The 21,934-nt window shown below is 46.9% G+C and overlaps 2 protein-coding genes across 8 annotated transcripts; one reads left to right on the forward strand and one right to left on the reverse strand.

Annotated features, from left to right (window-relative positions):
* Positions 1–144: 144 nt before the first annotated feature.
* Positions 145–2,860, forward strand: PDZD11 (PDZ domain containing 11). The gene is made up of 6 exons (XM_057404793.1): positions 145–263; positions 388–471; positions 845–901; positions 1,208–1,306; positions 1,484–1,544; positions 1,952–2,860. The coding sequence occupies exons 1-6, from the start codon at positions 177–179 to the stop codon at positions 1,984–1,986; spliced, it is 423 nt and encodes a 140-aa protein (XP_057260776.1). The 5' UTR covers positions 145–176; the 3' UTR covers positions 1,987–2,860.
* Positions 2,861–5,286: 2,426 nt separating this feature from the next.
* RAB41 (RAB41, member RAS oncogene family) lies at positions 5,287–21,711 on the reverse strand. 7 transcript variants are annotated; one of them, XM_057404814.1, is made up of 9 exons: positions 21,503–21,656; positions 19,844–19,902; positions 18,093–18,146; positions 15,857–15,962; positions 12,161–12,266; positions 11,775–11,886; positions 8,532–8,625; positions 7,080–7,146; positions 5,287–6,546 (listed from the first exon to the last, which is right to left on the reverse strand). In XM_057404814.1, exons 2-9 carry the CDS (start codon positions 19,867–19,869, stop codon positions 6,482–6,484), a joined length of 630 nt encoding a protein of 209 aa, XP_057260797.1. In that variant the 5' UTR covers positions 19,870–19,902; positions 21,503–21,656; the 3' UTR covers positions 5,287–6,481. The 7 variants fall into 7 exon arrangements, 5 of the variants coding, with proteins under 5 accessions (XP_057260797.1, XP_057260796.1, XP_057260798.1 ...); XM_057404813.1 differs by having other exon boundaries at positions 12,161–12,269; XM_057404815.1 differs by lacking the exons at positions 8,532–8,625; positions 15,857–15,962 and adding an exon at positions 9,114–9,207 and having other exon boundaries at positions 21,503–21,708.
* Between the last annotated feature and the right edge of the window lie 223 nt (positions 21,712–21,934).

Here is a 21,934-nt window from a genome sequence, read left to right on the forward strand (position 1 = left end):
CTCCTCCGCTGCGAGCTGCGGAGGCGGCGCCGCAACCGCCAACATTCAAACGGGACCCGCGTTCAGCGAACCGCCAATGGCGGCGCCCTGCGTCAGGGCGCACGGCGGGGCGGGGAGGGGAGGAGCGGGCCGGGCTCTGCCCCGTCCCGTCCAGTCCCGTGAGGCGGCGCGGCAGCATGGAGGGCCGGCTGCCCTACGACGACTTCCCAGTGGTGTTCCTGCCGCCCTACGAGAGCCCGCCCGCCTGGGTGCCGCCGCATGAGGTGCGGGGATGGGGCGGGATGGTGGTGGTGGTGGTGGAGCGGCGGCAACCCGGGGCGGGCAAGCGGCGGGGGTCCGCGGCCCGGCCCGGGGTGCGCGGCAGAGCTGACGGGCGTTGCCTTGCAGAGGGTGTACCACCCCGACTACAACAACGAGCTCACCCAGTTCCTGCCCCGCACCATCGTCTTGAAGAAGCCGCCCGGGGCGCAGGTGAGGCCCCGCCTAACACTGACCCTTCTCCCCCTGCCTGCGGGGGGCGCGGGTCCCTCCCGGTCGTTTCCCCCCTTGCTCGGTTCACGGTTCCCAGTGCCCTTCCTGGCAAAAATTGCTTGAAGCCGAGTTGCGGGGTTACGATAATCCCCGACGGGCAACGTTCTGGCAGCGGGGTGATGCCGGCGCTGGTGCTGCTCCCAACCGGGAGTGAACGGAGCGAACGTGAGTGAGGCAAGAGGTGTTCACGTGTGGGGATGTGGAGCTGATGGAGGACAGGGAGCGGGGAGGAACGCTGAATCTGAAACACTGGCAGCGGAAAGGATCCTGGGTCAAAGCCCGGGTTGTATTTCACTGCTGTTTTCTCTCGCAGCTGGGCTTCAACATCCGAGGAGGAAAAGCCTCGCAGCTGGGGATCTTCATCTCTAAGGTGTGTCTGTCCTTTACCATTTCCTTACGTCTATCCTGTCTGTTCCCTTGGGTGTTGCTGAGCCAGCTGGGTGTGCAGGGAAACTGTCATATGAGTGTCTGAACTCACAGCTGTAATTTGCCACGCACCAAGCAGCCATTCCTGCAGCATTGCCTGATCTCTCACCAGCACACAGAGCATTGGTGCTGCACTGCAGTACCCACTGCTCCCCATCCTCCCCTGTCCTATAGATGGGCACCATGGGGAGGCTCTGGAGCCGGGCTGTGCCATGGGTCACTGCTGTTGTCCCTGCTGTTCCCTTCACAGGTGATCCCCGACTCAGATGCACACAGGGCTGGGCTGCAGGAAGGTGACCAGGTGCTCTCAGTAAACGATGTGGATTTCCAGGACATTGAGCACAGCAAGGTGAGCACTCTTGCAGCTCCACTGCTGAAGCAGGGACAGGATGGGGAGGAATTGTGCACCCATCATCTCCTTCCGGTCCCTCAGCCTGCACCAGCTGAGCTGGTGACACCACGAAACTGATGCATTCCTCTTTCCTCCAGCCCAGTCTGGTCACTGAGCAACTCTTTCTGGTTTCAGGCTGTGGAGATCCTGAAGACAGCCCGTGAGATCACCATGCGTGTGCGTTACTTCCCCTACAGTAAGTGCCCTCCCTAAGAACATTCAGATTCTGAGTGAAGGATAAGACTGTATTAGTGCTTGGTTTCTGTAACCCCCGAGTTCATAGATACAATGGAGGGGGAGGAAGGTCAGGTCAAGCCAAACAAGGATTCTTTATAAAATGGAAACTGACTCTCAAGTGAAGAAAGAAGAAAAACAGAGAGCAGAGGAAGAGACTTCAAACTTTCAATGCCCTAAAATAACATGAAATGAGTGGCTGGGGTGCAAATACTACTTTAAAGCCAGCTACCCAAGAGGGTAGCAAACACTGTCTCTACTTAGTGAGGTATAAATGGAATGTATTTTCTCCTGTAACATTTTTGCTAATTCCGTCTTGCCATCAGCAGCCAGCTCTCCTGCTCTTTCAGCCTTGCCTTTCCCTTCCAGATTACCAGAGACAGAAGGAGAGAACTGTTCACTAGCAGGCAACTGTCTGCTGGGTTTCCAGAGGGGCCATCCTGCTAAGAACTCTCCTTTTCCTCAACATCTAAGATGACATACCGTGTTTCAGCTGTCACTGGAGGTACAACTGTTCTGTTGGCTGCACAGGCATCGGCTGTTTCCTGCATGGAGGGATACCAATGGAATCTTATTTAGTTGGAAGATGGACAGGGCTTTAGTCTGTACTCCTTGAACTGGATGTTGAAACAAGCTGTTGAAGCTGATGTGCACGTGGGTACCAGAGGGCAGCTTCTCTGGCAAGATCTGTGCTTCTCTCCTAGCACAACTTGAATTAAATGTGAGGGCACTGCTGGTTCTGGATCCAACCCTCGTTACTAGATACAAGGCAAGAGGGTATGAGCATGCTGGAGCACAGCACAGCCTTCGTCCTCCAAGAGATCAACCTGTTCACTTTTCTGGTACCATGAAGTTCTTTCCTTCTCTATTGTCCTACCTCTGCTACTCCCTGCTGGGTTTACTTTGGACTCAAGAACAGGAGTAAAATCCACTCAAACTCAGTTCACATATCTCACTGCACTAGTCTGCCAAGGCAGGTTTGTACCTCTGTGCTGCTTAGCCACCCCCCACACTACAGGACCGAGATGCTCTCAGCATGTTTGTGAACTGCTGTAGGTGCTTGACTGGGTTCCTCCCAGGGCAGCATCGGCACGGTTGAGGGTTTCACACACGGAACCAGCTTTCTTCACTTGGCATAGTCCTGTTGTGTGCTACTCCGCACAGTAGTACCACATACTAAGTGGTATCAGGACAGCCCTTGTGCCGTGGCTATCTGTGTGGTGTTTTCTGCTTATCTGTAATAACTGAAATAATAAAAAGTACAGCAACCAGAGTTCATTCTGTTCCCACTCAGGCTGTCTGTGTGGAGGGGGTTGTTTGTTAACACGCTCAGCACTACTCTGAGGAAGTGCTGGGTGGACAGCCGAGACAAGGCTTGGCTCCAGTTGCTCTTGCAGCCTGTGGGAGGAAAGCATGGGACCCATACAGCATGCAGCTCTGGTTTAAGGCTGTTCTTCCACCCACACAGCTGAAAGCCAGTCCTTGATTTTTAACCTGGAGCACTGCTTCAGCACTACCTGGAGCAAGAGCTGCAGTGGAGGGTTGTGTCTGTGGTGCCACAAACAACTTGCTTGGGATGGTGAAGGGTAGTAGCCCTGACCCAAGTTCAGCACTGCCAGCAAGCTTGCTCTTAGCTCAGTTGCTGGGTAGAAAGCTGAGCCAGGCTGAAGCAGAATAAAATACACTAGAAAAGAAACTCCGAACAGCAAACTTAGCTTTTCTAGCAGGGAAAGCATTCTGGAAGCCCCACTGTAAGATGTAGGAGCTCTTCTCTGGGGCCAGGCCTCTGTGTCCCATGGAATGTTCACATCTGCAGTCTCACACCAGTTTCCAGCATTTATATGTTCCTTTGGGAAGGATGCTCAGGTTGCAGCAAGGCAGCCTCCTACTGGTCCACCTTCCCTTCTCCCCCTGTTGTGCCCAGACATGCCAGGGAGGTGGTCAGTTCCCAGCCCCGAAGCCAGCTCTGGTCTCTGCCTGCTGGAAAACAGTGATTGAATGCACAACTCAAGCTTTCAGCACACAATCCAACGGCTGAGGAGCCAAGAGGCACCTTGAACTCTCCACAGGAGACTGCAAATACAACCTCAACGTTCAGTTTGTTCATCCTGCTTCTGAGCAGTCCCTCACAGGAGCTCCAGGGAGATGCCCAGGGCCGCTTCCTCCCTTCTATTACTCAGAGGTAATTAGTTGGGTGCTTTCACAGCCGTCTTGCTGACCCCGTGACTGGCTGTAGGCAAACAGGAAAGAGCAGATTCTTTGTCCAACATACCTGAGGCATGAGTGTAAGTTAACTGACAAAGCATTAATGGGGTTTGCACTGGCCACCACAGTCAATTTTATCCTCCGGAACCAGAAGGACAAACAGCAGTTACTGATTCCTGATGGTAAAACAACAGGTCCAGGAACATTGGATAATTTTTAGCAACTTGCAAAACAGGCCAAAAGTCATGAGGACTGGAGCAGATCTATGTCAGTGAATTAAGTCCCTGGCCAGGGAGGCAGATTGGCAAGATACTGTAGGTAGCTTGACCTTCTGGAGCAAAAGCCCTTCTCCTCCCACTGTACTCCCAAAGCCACACTCAAACTCTGTAAGCTCACCCTTCATCCACCCTACACCACACCAGACAGCATTGTCAAACCTACAAGTGAAGTATGCAGAGGCATCACAAGGCTCCTCTTCAGCAGCAGGACAGCAAAAGTGTTGGTGAAATAACTTTATTTAGTGTGATACACGGCTGTGGTCAGACAGTCCATACTCATAGTAATAGTCACACTTACTCAGCTAACAGCTAGGAGACAGCAGGGCCAGACACACACTCAATATTATACACATCCATAGAGAAGACAGTGGGAAGTGACCTATTTCATTTCACTAATTACCCCCCCCCCCCCCCCCATTACTTAGGGTCTCCTCCCTCCCTCCCCCCAGGTCCGTGACTGAACAACACAACAGCAGGGCAGCGCACACCTGCCTGTGAGAAGGGGACAGCAAAACCTGTTCTACAGCAGACACGGACACACCAACAAACATCAGCAATTCCCACACAACAGGGGTATGTACAGAGGAGGGGATTGAGCTTCCCGGACCAGGGGAAAGGAAGGGACACTCCAGAGTGAAGGGGAAACCACAACCCAGCTTCCTCTTGCAGGCCAGCTCACCCAGAGTGGAAGGGACAGGGGAACAACAGGTCCGTCACCAGCAGTGAGGGGACACTAAGCCAGGTCCCAGCTAAGGCTGCCCCTTCCCCTCCCTTGAGGGCCTGCAGGCTTCAAAGTGCGCACGCTGTGTCAGTGACTGAGGGACATCTGCTGGGGGACTGTCACCACCACCAAATACTGTTGTCCCCACCCATCACACCATGGTCTGTTGCTCTCCTGCCCACTAGCATCCTCCCTGTCAACATGACATAGGCTGGGTGATGAAAAGAACAGTGGATGGCTTTCCACCATCCAACTGTTTTATTCTCCTCTCTTTCAACAGACCTACTGGCTTGTGGTTAGGATAGATGGTTAAAAAAAACAAACCCAGGGCTCTATTAACAGAATTAGGAACCAGGGGCAGGGGTTAGAGGATGTATTTCCCAACCTCCAAGGTCAAAAAGTGAGACCAAAATTCACTTCAGCAGCATACAATCTTTCACTCCTCTACCTGGGTCTGACAGCAGATTGCCAAAGCTGAGATGAGCAGTGGCAGGAATGTTGCAGCTTAGAACTACCCCAAAAGTGAAATGGCTACTAGCCCTATTCCCAGAAGCCTGCTACAAAGGGTGAAGCAGCTATGTGTATGACTTCATCAAGCACCAACCCAGGCATGAGAGTACAACAGCCCTCACCAGCCTTCGGTCTGCTGCAGCTCTCCTGGCTCCACGTGAAGAATCTGCCGTCCTATGTTACAAGTAACAGGAGAACAGAAACCAGAAAAGGAGCCTGAGCAGCATCCATGGCTCCTACAGTACGTATTGCTCCTGTAGTGATGGATTTCAGGTTAACTGCTCACTTTTGCTGTAGACAGACAGGACCCAGGTCTCTACAAACCACCCTGAGGGTTTCTTCTCCACCCAGCCTCATGCTGTGAAGCCTCTATACCCTCTTCCTTCCCCGCATCTGACAGCCAACATTCACCAAGCGCCAACATCCTCTGGATGGGAAGATAATCCAACGGAGCAGAGTGGTCTGTGGGATGTCTCTGCTATACAAATGGAAGCAACAAGGCCAAAGCTATCAGAGTTTGGGGTTCTCAGTGCTGTGTGTGACATGAGGGGCAAAACTCAGAAGTCATGAGCAAGAGTTAGCCAAGATCATCCACAGAAAGGAGAAACTGAGGAGCTAATACTGTGTGTGCCCTGCAGGAAGCAAAAGCCTAGAAACAGATAACCTGTATTGTCCAAAAAAGGCAAGGCCAAGTCAAACTGACCGGTTTAAAAGGAGCAGCCTTTCAACAGAGGAAGTGGGGATGCAGGATAAAGGCAGGGCTGGAGTGGCCAAGGATGCAAGGCAGTGAGGAAGGTGGAAAGCCTACCCCCAAGCTTTATTTTTGTCTTCCCTAACTTGGTGGGTTTTCCAATTGCATTCACAAGATATATCTGAGCAGAGAGGCTCGAGGTGGAAAAGAGAGGGAGGAGGAGAGGAAGAGAGACTGTAAAGGGCACCACAGTGCCAAAGTGCAACAACATAAAAGAAAAGAAAAGAAAAGGAAAGACAGGACACTCATTCTGCACTCAGGGCTCATACCATGCAGTAAGAGGGGCGGCCGGGGCTGCTCCCCACCAGTAAACAGGGAGTTCGCTCGCTTTAGTAGATTGGTTTTTCAGCCCACAGAGTAGGGTTGCCAATGAGCAGTGATGTTCTTCAGTGAGACTGGCCGGTTGGGGAATGTGCTGCTACAGAACGGGCCTGTTAGCAGGAGCACCCGCTCTCCGTTACTGGCTGCTCAGGAGGTTTCTCTAGTTTGATATCAATCACTGCAGGAGACAAGTGAAGGAAAACCCCCAGTTCAAGGAAAAACAAGAAATAAAGAACACAGAAAAGTATCAGTATCTGAAAAGCCTGTTAGGTGGCCCTTCTTAATAGGGGCAGGGGGTTAGCAGAGCATATCCTGCCTACAGGATTAACTGCAAAACCCAAAGACTGTATACCAAAACTACTCAGAGGTTAGAGCTGAGTCAGGCAGGTCTGCACACAAGACAGCCCTGTGTAAAAAAAGTATGGTGTTTTAAATCCATGCAAATTTCTATCCTAAGCTTAAGTGGAGAAAACAAAACTTGTGCTTGCCATTATAAATAGCTGTGTATGTTTATACACAGACAATCAGGATACTCAATTTATGACCACAGGTAAGCACCGCGCTACAGTGGCAGTTCTAGCCCCATCTCTGCAAAACTCCAGTAAGGCTCACCCCCACAATGTGCCAAAAAGTCAGTTAGCCCAACCTATCAAATGATAATTGTAAAATTCTACAAGAACAGGGTAAGTTACTGCTGAGAAGCAAGGATACTGTCTTCTTTGCTCTTCTCTGGTGTGCTGTCCATCCCAGGTAAGGCAGCAGCCACACGACGGAAAAGCTGAAAAGTGGCAACAGGAAAGTTGAAGGCTTGTCAGAAATAAAAATTCATGTTAAAACACACTGCTCTGCAGCACGTCTTGGAGCCAGAGTTGTACAAACTTGTTAAGTGGGTACTTTAGCAAGCAAAGCAATGATTGACAAAATGCCACAAGAATTTTACCTAAGAAATTTACTCAGCAGCGGCTTTATTAAAGCAGTTATTCAATTCCTACAAAACAGTTTTATTTTACCCGTTTCTGCTTGGACAGAACATGAAATTAATTAGTAGCAGTTCTTGCAGGGATGTGCAGAACAATTCCCTCCTGCTCTAAGCAAGAATATCATTTGCCATTTCCAGCCTCAGCTTCTTTTGCACACAGCAATGTCACAAAGCCAGCTCAGGACTTCTGATGGCCTATCTCAAAAGAGACCAAAGTTTTAGGAAGTCTATGGAATACCTGAGGTTTTACAGCCCATCTTTTCAGTTCACTCCTGCTGTGAACCAGCCATTTCTGAGGAGGACAGTTGGCTCAAGTGAACTGGTTTGAGCTATGAAGGATGCGCTAAGGGCTGGGAAGGGCTATCACAACCCCCCCATAAAAAAACAAAAACCCCACAAAAAAGAAACACAGAAAAAGGTTTTGCATAATTGCTCAAGTCAATGCTTAGAGCTCCTCCTGCTGACACGAATGCAGCAGCTAACACACTACACACACTACCAGGCAGCTAGGTGAGAAGTGCTGCACATAGCACAAGAGGAATCATCTGCTAATGATTATTTTCTCACAGTAGCTAGGCAGGGATTCCTCATCTACGCCTCCAAATTGTGTTATTTGGAAAATCCAGCTGCTGAGGTACCACCGAGGTGCTGCAGTCAGCATCCTTTTGCTCACTGCAAACACCCGCCAGGCAAATAAAGCAGCTAAGTTAGAACCAAAGACTAAAGTGGTTCCTTGGTCTTCAATCCAGAACAGCCAAAAGAAACAAACCCAAAGCTTCCTAATACCATTGCGAGGTGCTCTTAACCAGTTGATGTACAACAAACTGGTATGTTTCCCAGTACACCAACAGTACTCATGACCCCTGCAGACCCCTGCACCTTACAGCTGCCTTACTCCCAGTGTTCTGTCACACTTCAGACCGACTGCTGAACTAGTTTCTAGTTCAGGAACTATAAGATCACAAGCTTGTAGCAAGAAGCTATGGATGCAAACTGAAACACAAGAAATCCGGATTAATGGCAAGGAGCAAGACACATTTCAGTTCACTGTTCATTCATATTGTTCAGCTGACACTGAACAATACAAGCAAATATCCAGTGGAGCATGAACCCCAAGCAGAAGCATATGCGTAGAGAGCAGTGAAGTACAGATTTCCTGACTTTAGAATAGAACATTGATCTACCTGTTTCACATTGTATCCAGTCTTTGCACTGGTCTCAATAAACATCACATTCAGCTCTTTGGCTCTCTGTTCACCTTCTTCTGTGGTGATTTGCCTGGAAAAAGATGCAAACAAGCAGAAAGACAGAAAGAACAGACAGGAAGAGTTAGAGATATCTGTGACTGAGCTGCTCTTCAGCAGTGGCCTGCTTCACCACTCTTACAGGAGTGCACAGTGCACCAAGGGAGGCCTCAGGACCTCCGTGTCTTTAAGAGCCCAGATCCTGCAGCTACAAATTAATCAACCTCAGGTCATTTACCCAGGAAATACCTGGACTTATGACTATTAATGACAGATGACTAGCACAGGATGAAGTTTGTGCAGTACATTTGAGCCTCATTCACAGTATTCTCAAGGGAAGGAAGAAGCCCCACACACTGCACCAGACACAAAAAGCAGTTTCCAAATAGAAAGGAGCTCTGTGAGATTACAGAAAGGTTTCAGAAAGGCTCTAGCAGCGAGTACAGGGCAGCAGCAAGTGCCAGGCTGCTGGTTGTGAGCAAGCACCTGCAATTGCATCTCCAATCAACACCCTGTACATACCTGTTTCACATTATATCCTGCTTTAGCACTGGTTTCAATATACATCATATTCAGTTCTTGGGCTTTTCTCTCACCCTCCTCTATAGAAACCTGTCTACAGTAATGAGAACAAATCACAGAAAAGAAAAACCAGAACAAAGAAAAATAGTCCAAAAATGATAAAAAGAAAACTGCAGGAAAAAAAAAACCAGCCACCAACTGGAGCAACATTAACAGGGAAGTAAAATTTAACAGGCTGTACCAAATAAGAACAGTGCTATTTTTAGCTCAGCTTTTTGGGCTCCGAACTTAACTCACATCATCACTTTACCATAGGATGAATGGCTTCCAACACACTATTCTGTTTCAAAAAATGTGACTAGGCTCAGGCTGACACTGTGGCTTTGTCCAGCCTTAAAAGCCCCAGTATTTCAGCCTCACAGAAATCTAACTCCCTTTTAAAAGAAGACCGAGGCAGCTTCTTTCATTGGTACCTGCATACAGACTGTAATTCCAAATTCTAGCCTAGACCAGGACTACTGTTACTTACATGAAACTTTTAAAATCAGAATTTCTAGTGCTACATGAATTCCAACTGCAGCTACGATTCAACATTCTGTTATTTTTAATCCTTATGGCAGTGCTGGACCACACTACTTCATTTATGGACTACCAGGAAATACTCCAAGGCTGAAATGATCCCGTTTGGTTTTCCAGTTACACACGAAACTGGATTTGTATAGAAATTAGAAAACCTCAAATCTAAATGCCAGCTTATTCAGTTAGGGAGCTGCAGTTATTTCATGCTCCCAGGAGGGCATAAGAGATACTAACTGGTTAACATCCAGAACTGGCTCAAGTAGAACATGCTGGATTTTGCTCTTCTGCAAGCTGGTTTCAGAGATTAGACTGAGGTGAGGTCTTGCCACCTGGAATTCAATCCAAATCAGCTGTACACATTTTTACCATAGTTCTGAAGCTCTGAGCACCAGGTTTTACCACTACTTCTAAAGTGAAAGGCACTGAGAACGGCCTCCCACTGGAAGTGGGGAAAAGCCAAATAATTGTCAAGACTAAGGTGGTCTGCATGGAGGACACAGAACACATTTCTGTAAGAACCACTGGTACAAAGCCCATACACAATGGCCAGTCAGAGCCTAAGTTTATCCTTTTCCCCACTGACTCAAACCCCTTGCTGGTATTAGAATTGGCTATACTTTTCCTGCTAGGCATTGCAAACTGAAAACTAACATCATGACTTGGGCAGGGACAAAGGGCAAAACACATCTCCTGACCCCAGTTTGTGCAGCCAGGGATGCTGGGTATTGTCTCCCATGAGCATTTGGACAACACCAAAACCACAAGGCAAAAAAAAACACATCACAATACATTCTAAAGCAATATATGTACACTGCAGGAGTGAACAAAACAAGGGTTAGAATTTAAAACATGGCAGCATCAACAAATTAAAGTCATTCTGATGTGCCTATCAGGCACACCATCCCAAGAAACAGAGGAAACAAACAGGCAGTTCAAATAATAGTGCAAGGTTGGTGTGAGAAAACATTAATGTTCCACCTGTAAGCCTTTTCAAGCTGCTAGCTTTTGATCAGAAATGTCTCATGAAAAGCCAAAGGATAATGGTCTGATTTGTAAGACCTCACTTCACTGTGAGATCCAGATCTTCCCCAGTCCTACCTTCTTGAGATGCTTTCTTTTGCATCAGATAAAGTTTCCCCATCATTTCAATACTTCCCATGTCCTATGATACATGAAGCACACATTTCAGAGTGCCCAGTGTACACAAAAATGTTTCAGTTTAAAGTACTGGGACTGTAAGGAACTGCACAGCTTACTCCATCTTCCCTTTGCCAATTACTACTGACACTAATCATTCAAATAAAAACCTTTCCTTATCTACACTCTGATGTCTTCAGAAAGAATGAAAATCTCCAAAACCATTAAAATTTTTACGAGATCATCAAGAGAAGAATTTGAAATAGAAACACAGACTTCTAAGAAGCCATTACATTGATTACATTGCTTGAAGTGGTGTTGTAGGACTGAACTTTAAAAGCCAAATGCTTTACTATGTCCAATGTGTCCCAAAACATTCAGTCCATGCGATTTTAAGAGACCAATTAACTTTTTATGTCTCTTGGGGAAATCTGCTTTTGCTAATTTAGTTTCCTCACACATCCACAACAACAGTTTCTGTTAGGGATGACATGAAATTTATACGTAAAGGGAAACCTTTTATACTGACACTGTAAAGTTCATACTGCCTCTTGTAGCAAGAAGAGGCTGTACTGTGAACTTACAGCTGCACACACAGAGTCATGTAAATAGGATCATTGAAAAAAGGCACATTTACTAGCTTTTGCAAGACACCTTTCTGTCTTTATCTCAGCATGGACATAAAAAAATCAGACAAAATACACTATTGGGAAACATGGTATAAAGATACTTCAAGGATTTTTTTTTTCAGGTTGGTTTGTTTTAACCAGAACTATTTGTAGAACAGCAAAAGGAAGTAACTTTGCATATGCTGAAGCCAGAAATGGGAATTTCATGACAAGCTTTTTATGCTTCACTTAAATCCATGACTGTTTTGAAGACAGACTAGTTGGACACTTCGTTGCTTTTACTGGTCAGGGCAGCAAGGCTGCCAGCCTCCATTACCTCTTGTCTGCCAGGTCAGTTTTGTTCCCCACCAACATGATGATGACATCGCTCCCTCTCTCTGTCCGAACGTCATCAATCCACTTGGAGGTTTGCTGGAAAGAATTCAAGTCTGTAGGGAAGAAATAAAAGGAGTGCTGAGGATAAAACTTCTTTTCAGAGAGGGAGAATGCTATGCCTGTACTCGGGTGCTTCTCCGAATCTCCCCACACCACACAGAAATCACCCATAAATTGTTTTCTGCTCAAGACAGAAAAACAGGGCTGGGGAGAAAGGGGGGAACATTCCTAATGTTAATCATCCTTTTTGCAGAACTTCTGGTTGTAACTTATTCATTCTGCTAACATGTAGTATTTCAAATAATGAGACACCAAAGCATCACTCACTTGTAATGTCATAGACTACCACAGCAATAGTAGAGTCGCGGATGTAGCTGGGAATGAGACTGCGGAAACGCTCCTGGCCTGCCGTGTCCCAAAGCTGCAGCCGAACCTGCTGGTACCAGGCCAGAGAGAGCACAAAGAAAGAGAGAGACAGCAAGAGAGAAGAGAAAGGAGGAAACTGTCCTTTAGAGAAAAGGCCATTTCTGGAATTAACTGTATGCAGCTCCATGCGAGAAGCCGAAGGCTGACCTTGTAGTCTTGCCCCAAATATCCACACATCACAGAAGTTGGCTTTTCTGACTCCGTGTGTAGATAATTTGCTTTAATGACCTCCTTTGTCCAGATGTTCTGCTATTCCCAAAGAGGTTAAGTCTACTACCTCATTACTGACAGAAGTAGCTAGTAAGTCATACAGAGCTGGTCTTCCTGGTTCACCCAAGGTTAAGCATGGGGTCTCCACAGGACTCCTAGGCTAGAGCATCAAGACTTTTTTTTTGAGGCAACTCCCACGACAGACATGCAATTCCCTCAGCCCATACACCATGTGGTAAACCAGCCCCATTCTACAGTATCAAGAATTCAGAAGATGGCAATGGGATTTTTATGCAAGATTAGGGCAATCAGTAACTTAAGTTCCAGCAGATAAAATGCTATACACCATAGGCTTCATGTGACAGAGGGCATCAGGTTCTCCCTTTTCAGATAAGCACAAGAGTCAGAAACAAGCACAAATGCTGTGAGAGGTACAGCTTGTTCTCAAGAGCTGTGCCTGAACACAAACTGATCTACCACATACAATAGCTCTAAGATCTGGTACCTGCCTATTTGAAAGAGCAATGGTCAAAACATGCCCAACTACCACAGTGAACGCTAAACAAAAGCTTTTCACAACTAGGAGTGATACCATTTCCTTCCGAGTCATCACCCCAGGCAACTAGCTCTACAAACAGTGGTACACTGCCAGAAAACAAGACTGCTGTTGGCATTCTCAACAGGCAGGAGTTTCATGGAAGGGCAGACACTAGTTCCCAGCTCAATGACACAAATTGGTCAGATGTGCTCACAAAGCCACTTGTTCAGCAGTGAGGGAGAGCAGCTGAGCAGCACAGAACAGCAGTTAATAAGGCAGCTTGCAGGAGACTGGCTACACAGGGGAACACAGTCTCAGACTGGTAATTGCTTTGTTCAGAAGAAAAACAGAAGCTGGACAGAGTAACATCTGCAAAGTATCTTGCTACCAGCAAATTCAAAACAACATCCTATGTACATCAGGGTATGTAGATCCAATGCCCTGGGGCTTAAGGAAGATTAGGGCTTATAGTTAAAGCAATTAGCTCATGCTTCATTTTGAAGGTAGCCTCGATTACAGTAGCAAAAGTCAAGGCTCTTTCCTACCCCAAGCAACTCAGGGTGACAAACTCCGATACTGGACAATACTACACTTGTGCTGGAAGATCAGACTGATAATGACAGCTTCTGGCTCTTGTTTCTGGACTTTACAACAAGCTTCCACACAGTCCCCCCAAGACATTGCTGCTACACTAGACTATGCAGCCAGAAAGTTTACCAAGGTGGCGACTTAAATACTCCAACCTTCAGTTGCCTTCAAAAAGGCAACCAGAAGAAGTACCGCAGAGCCAGCTCTGGTAATCTTCTTGTAGTGAAGGGTAACACTATCTGAGTCCTTCAGCTATGCAGGTACCATGCAGGCACCCCTGAGGTGACCTGAGAAAACTGCTTCTCATTTCTAGAAGTCAAAGTTTACATGCACCCATTTTGGAGGGGAAGGAAACCCACTCAAACACGACAGTGTGCCAATGACCCCACCAGCCTGGAAAGGTAAGTCCTCAACCAACGAGAATTAACCCAGCCCATCTTAGAAACTAGGCAGCTTTGTTCAGAAAGGGGCCTGAGATGCAGTATGGGCTTTCCTCATGGATCTCTCCACAGGCTAGCTGCGTATTTATTGTTAAGCTGTTGGGCAACTTGAAATGCTGTTTCTTTTTTAGTTCTCAGCTCCCCACACGCTAGGTAACAGTTTTTCTCCATTAGTTAAGAGTACCTTGGCTGGTACTTAAGTATGTCCCATGGGACTGTCCCTATTTTACACTTCTATGACCAGCAATGACTTACAGGAGGCTGTTCGAGGTTCCCAAACACAGTTAGCACTAAAGACAATGCAAACATATAGCTCTTTCAGAGTGGTAAAGGAAACTGTGTTTTCCTAATTGCACTATAGTGCTTAGCATCATCATGCAATCAGAAGTACATGAGCATGTTCCTTCAGTAACACAAGAAAACCAAAAGCCTCTCAGTCACTAAGAACAGAACAAAGAGCAGTAATAAGAAAAAAAATGAAATTATCTGAAAAGATCAGACCATTACCAAAGTATGAGATTAGATAGCACTTGATTGTTTTTGACATCTGGAAGCTGTTTAAGACTGGCAGGATTCTTCCATGTGTGTGGATAAACAATACCTGTCACAACAGTGGGGAGAAAAGATGCCAAGCTCTGAAGCCTGCCACAGTGCCTCCCCTTGGTGAGTTCCCAGCATCAGCCATCACATGCACATCTCAGCACTCCCCAAACAGATCACTTTAGTTTTTAGATTAGTTTGCATGAAACCAGGAATCCTGCCAGAGTTAACTACTTAAGCTACAGGACTGAGAGAAAGACAATGTAATTATCTGCCCACAGTATGCAAGATAAATCCTAACAGAAGTCTTATTACTTGTTAAGCACTTTAGTTAATCAAAGGGAAACAAATCCCTGGTCCATAAAGCCTAATGATAACCTAGAATTTGTGACAGAATAAAGGTGGGCCAGAGGATTTCATCTGCACTATGTTCTTTACTTAGACTTTATCCACATGCTGTTGGTTCAAAGGTGTAAATCCTGTCTAAATAATTCTGCTGATACTGTAGCTTAAAGGAAAAAGCCAGATAAAGTGGAGTCAATAACAAGAAGTTATAATGAAATAACTGTATTCATATCTTCATATCTTATATTAAAACATTCATGCCAAGATTTACACAGTATTTCCCTTCTAAGCTCATTTATTCCTTAGAAATTATGGTAGTTACGTCTTTCAAGAGCTCTGTTGTGAGAGAACAAGAACTCACATGAATCACCAGCTCTTTTCTTGAATGAAATGGGAATCTTGAATCGTCCTAAGCTGCTACTTAGCTTTTCTTTAAATGATTGTTGTACTATTTTACCTACTCTGACAGTGTTCCTTTTGGCATCTGAAGTTGTTACTTGTATTACCCCTCTAGTTACCCAGAAAGGAAAATTCTCATTCTGAGGGCTTTTTTAAAACAAACAACAATAATATATACACAAACCCCAAACCAAACCCCCAAGCCAAAACAAAACCCCCAAGTCCCCCACACAGACCAGAAAAACAAGAAAGCTTTTCAAAGGCTATCAATCACCTGACATTATCATCAGCACAGACATATGAGAAATTACAGTCTCTACTCACCTACCTCCAGTTCCCCAGTTTCTGGATTATGGGACGGAGTTACCATTGGTTGTGGGGGAAGATGCTCAGCTACGTTCCCTCAGCCCATGAAACACTTACAGTCCTAGGGCCAATGGCCTATCTTAGCTCTTTTCAGATAACACCACCACTTCCAAACATAAAAGGTACATGTAAAAAGCAAGGTCCCTGCAGTCACTCCAGCTCAATACCTACTTGTAATGTCAAAGACAATGACAGCCACAGCAGAGTCACGGATGTAGCTGGGAATGAGGCTGCGGAACCTCTCCTGCCCGGCTGTATCCCACAGCTGCAGCCTGATCTGGGAAATGGAAAAGCGTAGGGGAAGAGGAAAGGGGGAAGAGCAGGAAAATGGAAAACAAAAACCAAACCTCAAGTGAAATAAAAATTAAAATTAAAAAAAAAAGCAAGGCAAAACTAATGCAACAAAAGAAAAGTCAAAATGGAACAGAAATGTGAAAAGAGCCAACGACACTCCTATCCACATTCTCACAGCAGCCTCAGCCCAGCACGTCTGAGAAATCTCCCTCCCTCCACAGATCCATTTATAACTCACACATGCAAACACATTCTTCCACTTAATCATAAACCCAAGACATCCCTAAGAAAGTACCTTCTCACACCATCTGTTAACGGGGGAAATAAGCATACATACCTCAGTGCATCCTGCCATGCCAGAGCTCTGGCTATACTGGCCACACAAGCAGACTGCAGCCTACAGCTAGCTAGATGTGGTCACTTCCGACCATAAGGACATCACCCAGATACCGATTAACTCACTGGAGCCTGACGTGGTGGTATACAGTAGTGGGGTATAAGCCAGAAGAGCAAACACCTTCTAGACTGGCTTATCTTGTGCTGAAATTCGACAAGCCTGGGAAGATACTGAGTCACAGAAAAGGAAATACCAGGTCTTTTAAGAATGAGGTTGCAGCTGTAACATGGGACCGGCAGCCTGACAGCCAGGACTGAGGACAAGGTGTCTCGTGGCCTCAGTTGACTTAATGCCACAGGTTCCACTGCACTGGCAATGTGCTGGAAACAGCACGCTTAGAGCTGCCCTCTGCGGGAGGCTGCTGGAGGCAGTTTTGAAGAACCAAATTCCAGTGTATTTCCCCTTCTTCTGGCTAGTACATGCTACACAGGCCATTGTTAGAGCTGAATGATCTAGCACAGGTATATCTTCAGGATATATTCTTTGGTGTAAGGACATATCAAGTATGGCAAAGCACACACTGCAGTTAGAGGCTCAGCGTTCTTCATTTCCAGCCGAGCAGTGCAAGCCTATTGCAGAACACAGCATTAGCCATAGCTGAGAAATTATTTCAATGTCTGAATCTTCCCAGCTTGTGTGCTTGTATTTGTCCCTCCTTTTATCTTCATTCAACACCTCTCCTTTGTTTATACAGGCTTTATGAGCTGTGGACCACTTACATAATCAAGAAACTAGCAGTATGCCCAATGAATATGGTATTTTTGGGATAGCAGGCCAGCAGGTGAATGACATCCTGACCTACACAGCCACAAGAAATCAAGACTACACTGCTGGAAACCAAATACAGGCATTCCAAGTTGCTTTCACAGGTGTCAAGCAGCATTTCCAGGATCTTTTTCTTCTGCTACTGCCAGTACCATTGAAGAATGTTATCCAAGCAGTTTCTCCCAAAGATTAAGCCAAGGTCTTTCCTAACAGTGAATCACTGGCAAGATGGCAGAGAAGCACTTGGGAAACTCACCACACACACTGGGCTGAGACTTCCTCAGAAGCAACAGACCCAAAGCAACACAAACGACTTCTACTGCACCACTGGTCCCTTCCTTCCCGCACCAGCATCACACTTCTTAGCCAGTAGTAAAACTAGCAAAAAAGGCAAGTACCAGCAAAACATAAATTAATGAAAAGACAAATACTGAAAGACAGGAAAGGGATGCGAGGGATCTCTTTATGCAAAGAGGAATCTCATGCAAGCTAAATCCAAAACTGTTTTATTAACAGTACATTAGAACTGTATTACAAAAGGAGCCTTCCTACAAGAAGAAACTACACCACTGCTGGTAATCATGAAAGACTTCAGACCTGTAACTGCCTCGGCTCTGCTCAGACCCATTTATACAGACAATCCCAGAGGCAGAGCTGCAAATTCTAGAGGCAAACTATGCTTAAAGTACATATAACAGACAGCCCACTCCTCGGGATTTGGACATTAGCTTGCCCCAGTTTTGCATGAAAGATTTTTACTTCATTCTAGAGGTATCGGATATGAACAAATATTGGAAACAAGGAAAGCTGGTCAGTGACAAAGGCTGTCCCTCTGAAGGCTGCTGTGGGATTTTAGCAGCTGTTGGAGGAACGGCCAGTGGAACAGCGTGCACAGTAACCACTGCTCCCAGGACTGCAGTTGCCATGTTATCACAGAGATGCCTCACTTACCGTGCGGTCTTCCAGATACATCGTTTTTGACAGGAAATCAATTCCAATGGTTGCCTGGAAAGAAGAAAAGCATTAGGAACTGCAAGCTTCCTTCCAGCATCTGCAAATCAGAGCTGTCTTCAAAAACTCTCAGGAATGTTCACCAACTTAGAATTAAGCTGCTGAAGTCATCTGCCTTCAATGCAGCTGATAACAACAAAGCAACCTGAATACCTGCACCACTGTCATTTCATATCATTCTTCCAGCACTTCTCAACTGCAAAGAACCTCCGAGTCTTGATTTTAGCCTCAGACATTCATGCATCTTAACACAGATCACATTTGAACTGGGATCACCTACTCTTCTGGTCTACCACAATTCAGCCTGGTAAGAATTATCTCACTAGGAATATCTAAGAGGTAAAGCAAATTACAGATGTAAATTGTGGGCAACTGTGCTGAAAGCTTAAAAGCAATGTTTATTCAGGCTTTCCATTTCAGAATGTGCTTCCTTTCCAGTGACATTCAGACGCTTCATTTCACAGCTCCTTCCAGTCACGTTTCTATTGCTGCACAGCAATTCTGGTACAAAGACATTTAAAGTAATTTACCAAGCTAGCTGCGCTCCCAGGCACTTAAATCAAGCAGATGTCCTATCATAACCCCGGGAACCAGGAGTCAGGTTACTGATGTAACAGATTTTTGTATTTTAGACAGACTTGCTCCGGTCCTAACAAACACAGGGAGCATTTAACATGTTCTGGAAGATCTCCATCAGAACGCGAACCATTTAACCTTAGAAGAGACCACAACATTCAATTTCTGTAGCTAGCAGCAGCCAGGACACAGTTTGTAACAACTATAATAAGCAGATAAATCTACAAGGGCACCTTTCCAAAGACAGTTCCAGTGAATGACTTGCCACCAAGAAAACAATCTTCTCTTCCTTTTTCAACTTAAAATAACCCAAATCTAAACCAGTAACTCTTTCTGACCCTAACTACAAGATAACACCCTAGTCTTATCTTCTTTAAAGATATTTGGTATTTCCTTGAAATACTGAGAAGTGCTTTTGACATAACTAATTCTTCCTGAAATCGTCAGGCCTCTTACACATTTTCAGATTTCCATCTGCACCTCTTCATCTCTACCATACTCCTTCCCTGTTGAGACTTCGTCAGCTCCCTCTACAGCCTTTTAGTTAAAAAAAAGTAGTAATAATAAAGAAAAAAAAAGAATATGCCATGCTCGCTTCTTGCAGATCTATCTACACACTTTGGATTCAACCATTCCTATTTAAATGGAAAGCTTCTAAAGATGCCAGAGACCAAGAACAATCATAAGCATATTTGTACCTTATTCATTCTGTTTCCTGAGACTCCCATATGCATTGTAAGGCATCCTGACCCTTGTCTTCCCTGTTCACCACCCCATAAACCAATGTTTATCCCCCTTTTCCTCAAGGCTTCTCACACACATACAGGATCTAAACCTTGCTTCTTTTCTGCACACTGCACTTCCTGGCATCATATTAGATGCTTGGCCTTAATTGTGAAGTCTCATCTGCATTTCAAGGCACATTCCACCCTTACAAATGATACTGAAGTGACAGCTCATGGGGAAATGTGCTTGGCCCTAACAGGTCTCACAGGCACAAATACTAATAGAGGGGGATAGATTTATACACACACACATATACATATATATCAATACCAAAACAAAACTCAAACAAATCAAAACCAAAAAGCCACGCTCAAAACGCTACCACATACCTGGTAAGTATTGTCAAAACTGTCATACATAAACCTGGTGATCAGAGAGGTCTTCCCAACTACAAAAGAAGAGAAAAATTACTTTCAAGCAGCAGTGGGAAAAAAAACCCAAACCACCACTGCTTTGGGAGGAATGAATCAGAACGAAGCTGCCAATCTAAGGCCATTTCCCAGCCACCCCCTCCTGCGAAATAACCACCTAAGAAAGTCATTCACAAAATGACAGAACTATGTTAAACCAAATCAATCTCAGTAGGTCAAAAATAAATCATGACAATCACTTGATCCTCAAATTAGATATGTTGTGATGCATCTGACAAAGAGCTATTGGTTTGCTTTAAGCAAGCAATAATCTGCTTTGTTACTCATATTTTGCTACTTATGTAATCACCAGGTCTAGGACTTACAGGCATAAACATCAAACCAATACACACTGATGTCCTGGACATTGTTTAGCTGCCTCTGGCTGGATGGAAAAGCAACATTCAAAACTTACATCCTTTCCTCACAATGAGATTTTAGATAGAAGGTAAATTTTGGTGGCTTGATTAAAAACTTTACATTTGCGTTGCCAAGTATTATCAAAAGACAAAGTGCAGAACGGACAAGAAACAGGAACTAAAGATAAGAGCTCAGATTCTCTCTCAGGAAGCTGGAGGAAGCCAAGAAAAATTCAAAGGCCATGGATAAAAGAAGAGGGTAAATCACCCAGAAAGGTTGTGAAATTGTAACCACTAGGGAAGGTTAAAAACGGGTCAGTCAAACGTCTATCCGCATACCCTTGATCCCACCTCGGTAAGGCAGGGGAATTAAGACAACTTCTGGAAATTCCTCCAAGACCTACAGTTCTGGGACCGAGAAGGGGGGAAGCAATTAAAGATCTAAAGAGAACAATGCAGCAAATACCACCATTTCAAGAAAATGATACAACTCACCCATATATTATGACGGCAGGGGTACAAAAGAGTCAACTTCAGGTAAAACGAAACAAAACAAAACAAACGAAGCTCTAGGCAGCAGCCACACTGCACAACCACCGTTTTGCCATGTACTCTCCCTCCGGTATTTGCCATGCAGCCGGCGTGGACACGGCCAGAGATACAACACCCGGGGCGGAACAGAAGCAGCCCGAGAGCCCCCCCCCACGACTCCTCCCCGCCCCGCCAAACCCCACTGCGGGCGCACTGCGGGCCGGCCCCGGTAGAAGGCCCAGTCCCGGCCAGCGGGAAGCCAGGCCCGAGGGGAGCCAGCGCGGTAAAGACGGGAGCCCCGGGCGCTCCCCAGGCCCTCGCCTTCCCCCAGCGGAGGCGCAAGGCCGGAGCACGGCGAGGCCGCCTCTCCCTGGGGCGGGCGCCCTCTGGCCGCCGCCTCCCGCGTGGGCCCCGGGCGGCTCGCTGCCGCCTCCCTCCTCAGCAGAGAAATGCGCTTGACGGTTCTGCCGCTGCCAGACCCTCACGGGTCCCCACCCAGCGGCCCTCGACGGATCCTCACCCCCCCCCCTTCCCGGAGCGCCTTTAGGGCTTTCTGCCCCCAACACACGCTCCGAGCCTTTAACGGGCGCTCGCCGCCCCCCGCAGCGGAAGGCCCGTGACGGCTCCTCACCCCCCCCCAACCCCGGCGCCAGGCCGCAGCCGCCCGCCGCGCCCCCGCGCCGCTCACCGCTCTGCTCGCCCAGGAAGACGAGCTTGAACTTCCTCAGCGGGTTCCCGAACTCGCCGCCGCTGCTGGGCGCGGACATGGCGGCGCGGGGGGGCCGAGCCGGAGCCGTGACTGAGGAGAAGGAGACACCGCCGAGCACACACCGGCACCACCGCCGCCCCGCGCGTCACGTTCAGCGGCGTCACCGGGACGTCACCGCGCACCGCCTTCCCGGGGCGGGCGGTTGCCACGGCGACGGGAGCGGTCGCCCCTGAGGCCTGCGTGTGGGGCCCGGCCTAGGGCCGCGTCCTGCAGCTGCCCCCCTGCCCTCCTTCCTCCGCTTCGAGGAACCGCCCGCTCGCTTCAGGCTCGTCCGAGGCCCCGGTACCACCACACGGAGCCTGCACCGGGCCACTGGGGCGGGTTTATTGATAACTGTGTCACAGAGTATTG

The sequence above is a fragment of the Pezoporus wallicus genome, unplaced genomic scaffold, assembly GCF_028554395.1.
Source record: "Pezoporus wallicus isolate ANWC-B61680 ecotype Strahan unplaced genomic scaffold, APGP_CSIRO_Pwel_v1 contig_5104, whole genome shotgun sequence".
In the NCBI taxonomy this organism is placed as follows: domain Eukaryota; kingdom Metazoa; phylum Chordata; class Aves; order Psittaciformes; family Psittacidae; genus Pezoporus; species Pezoporus wallicus.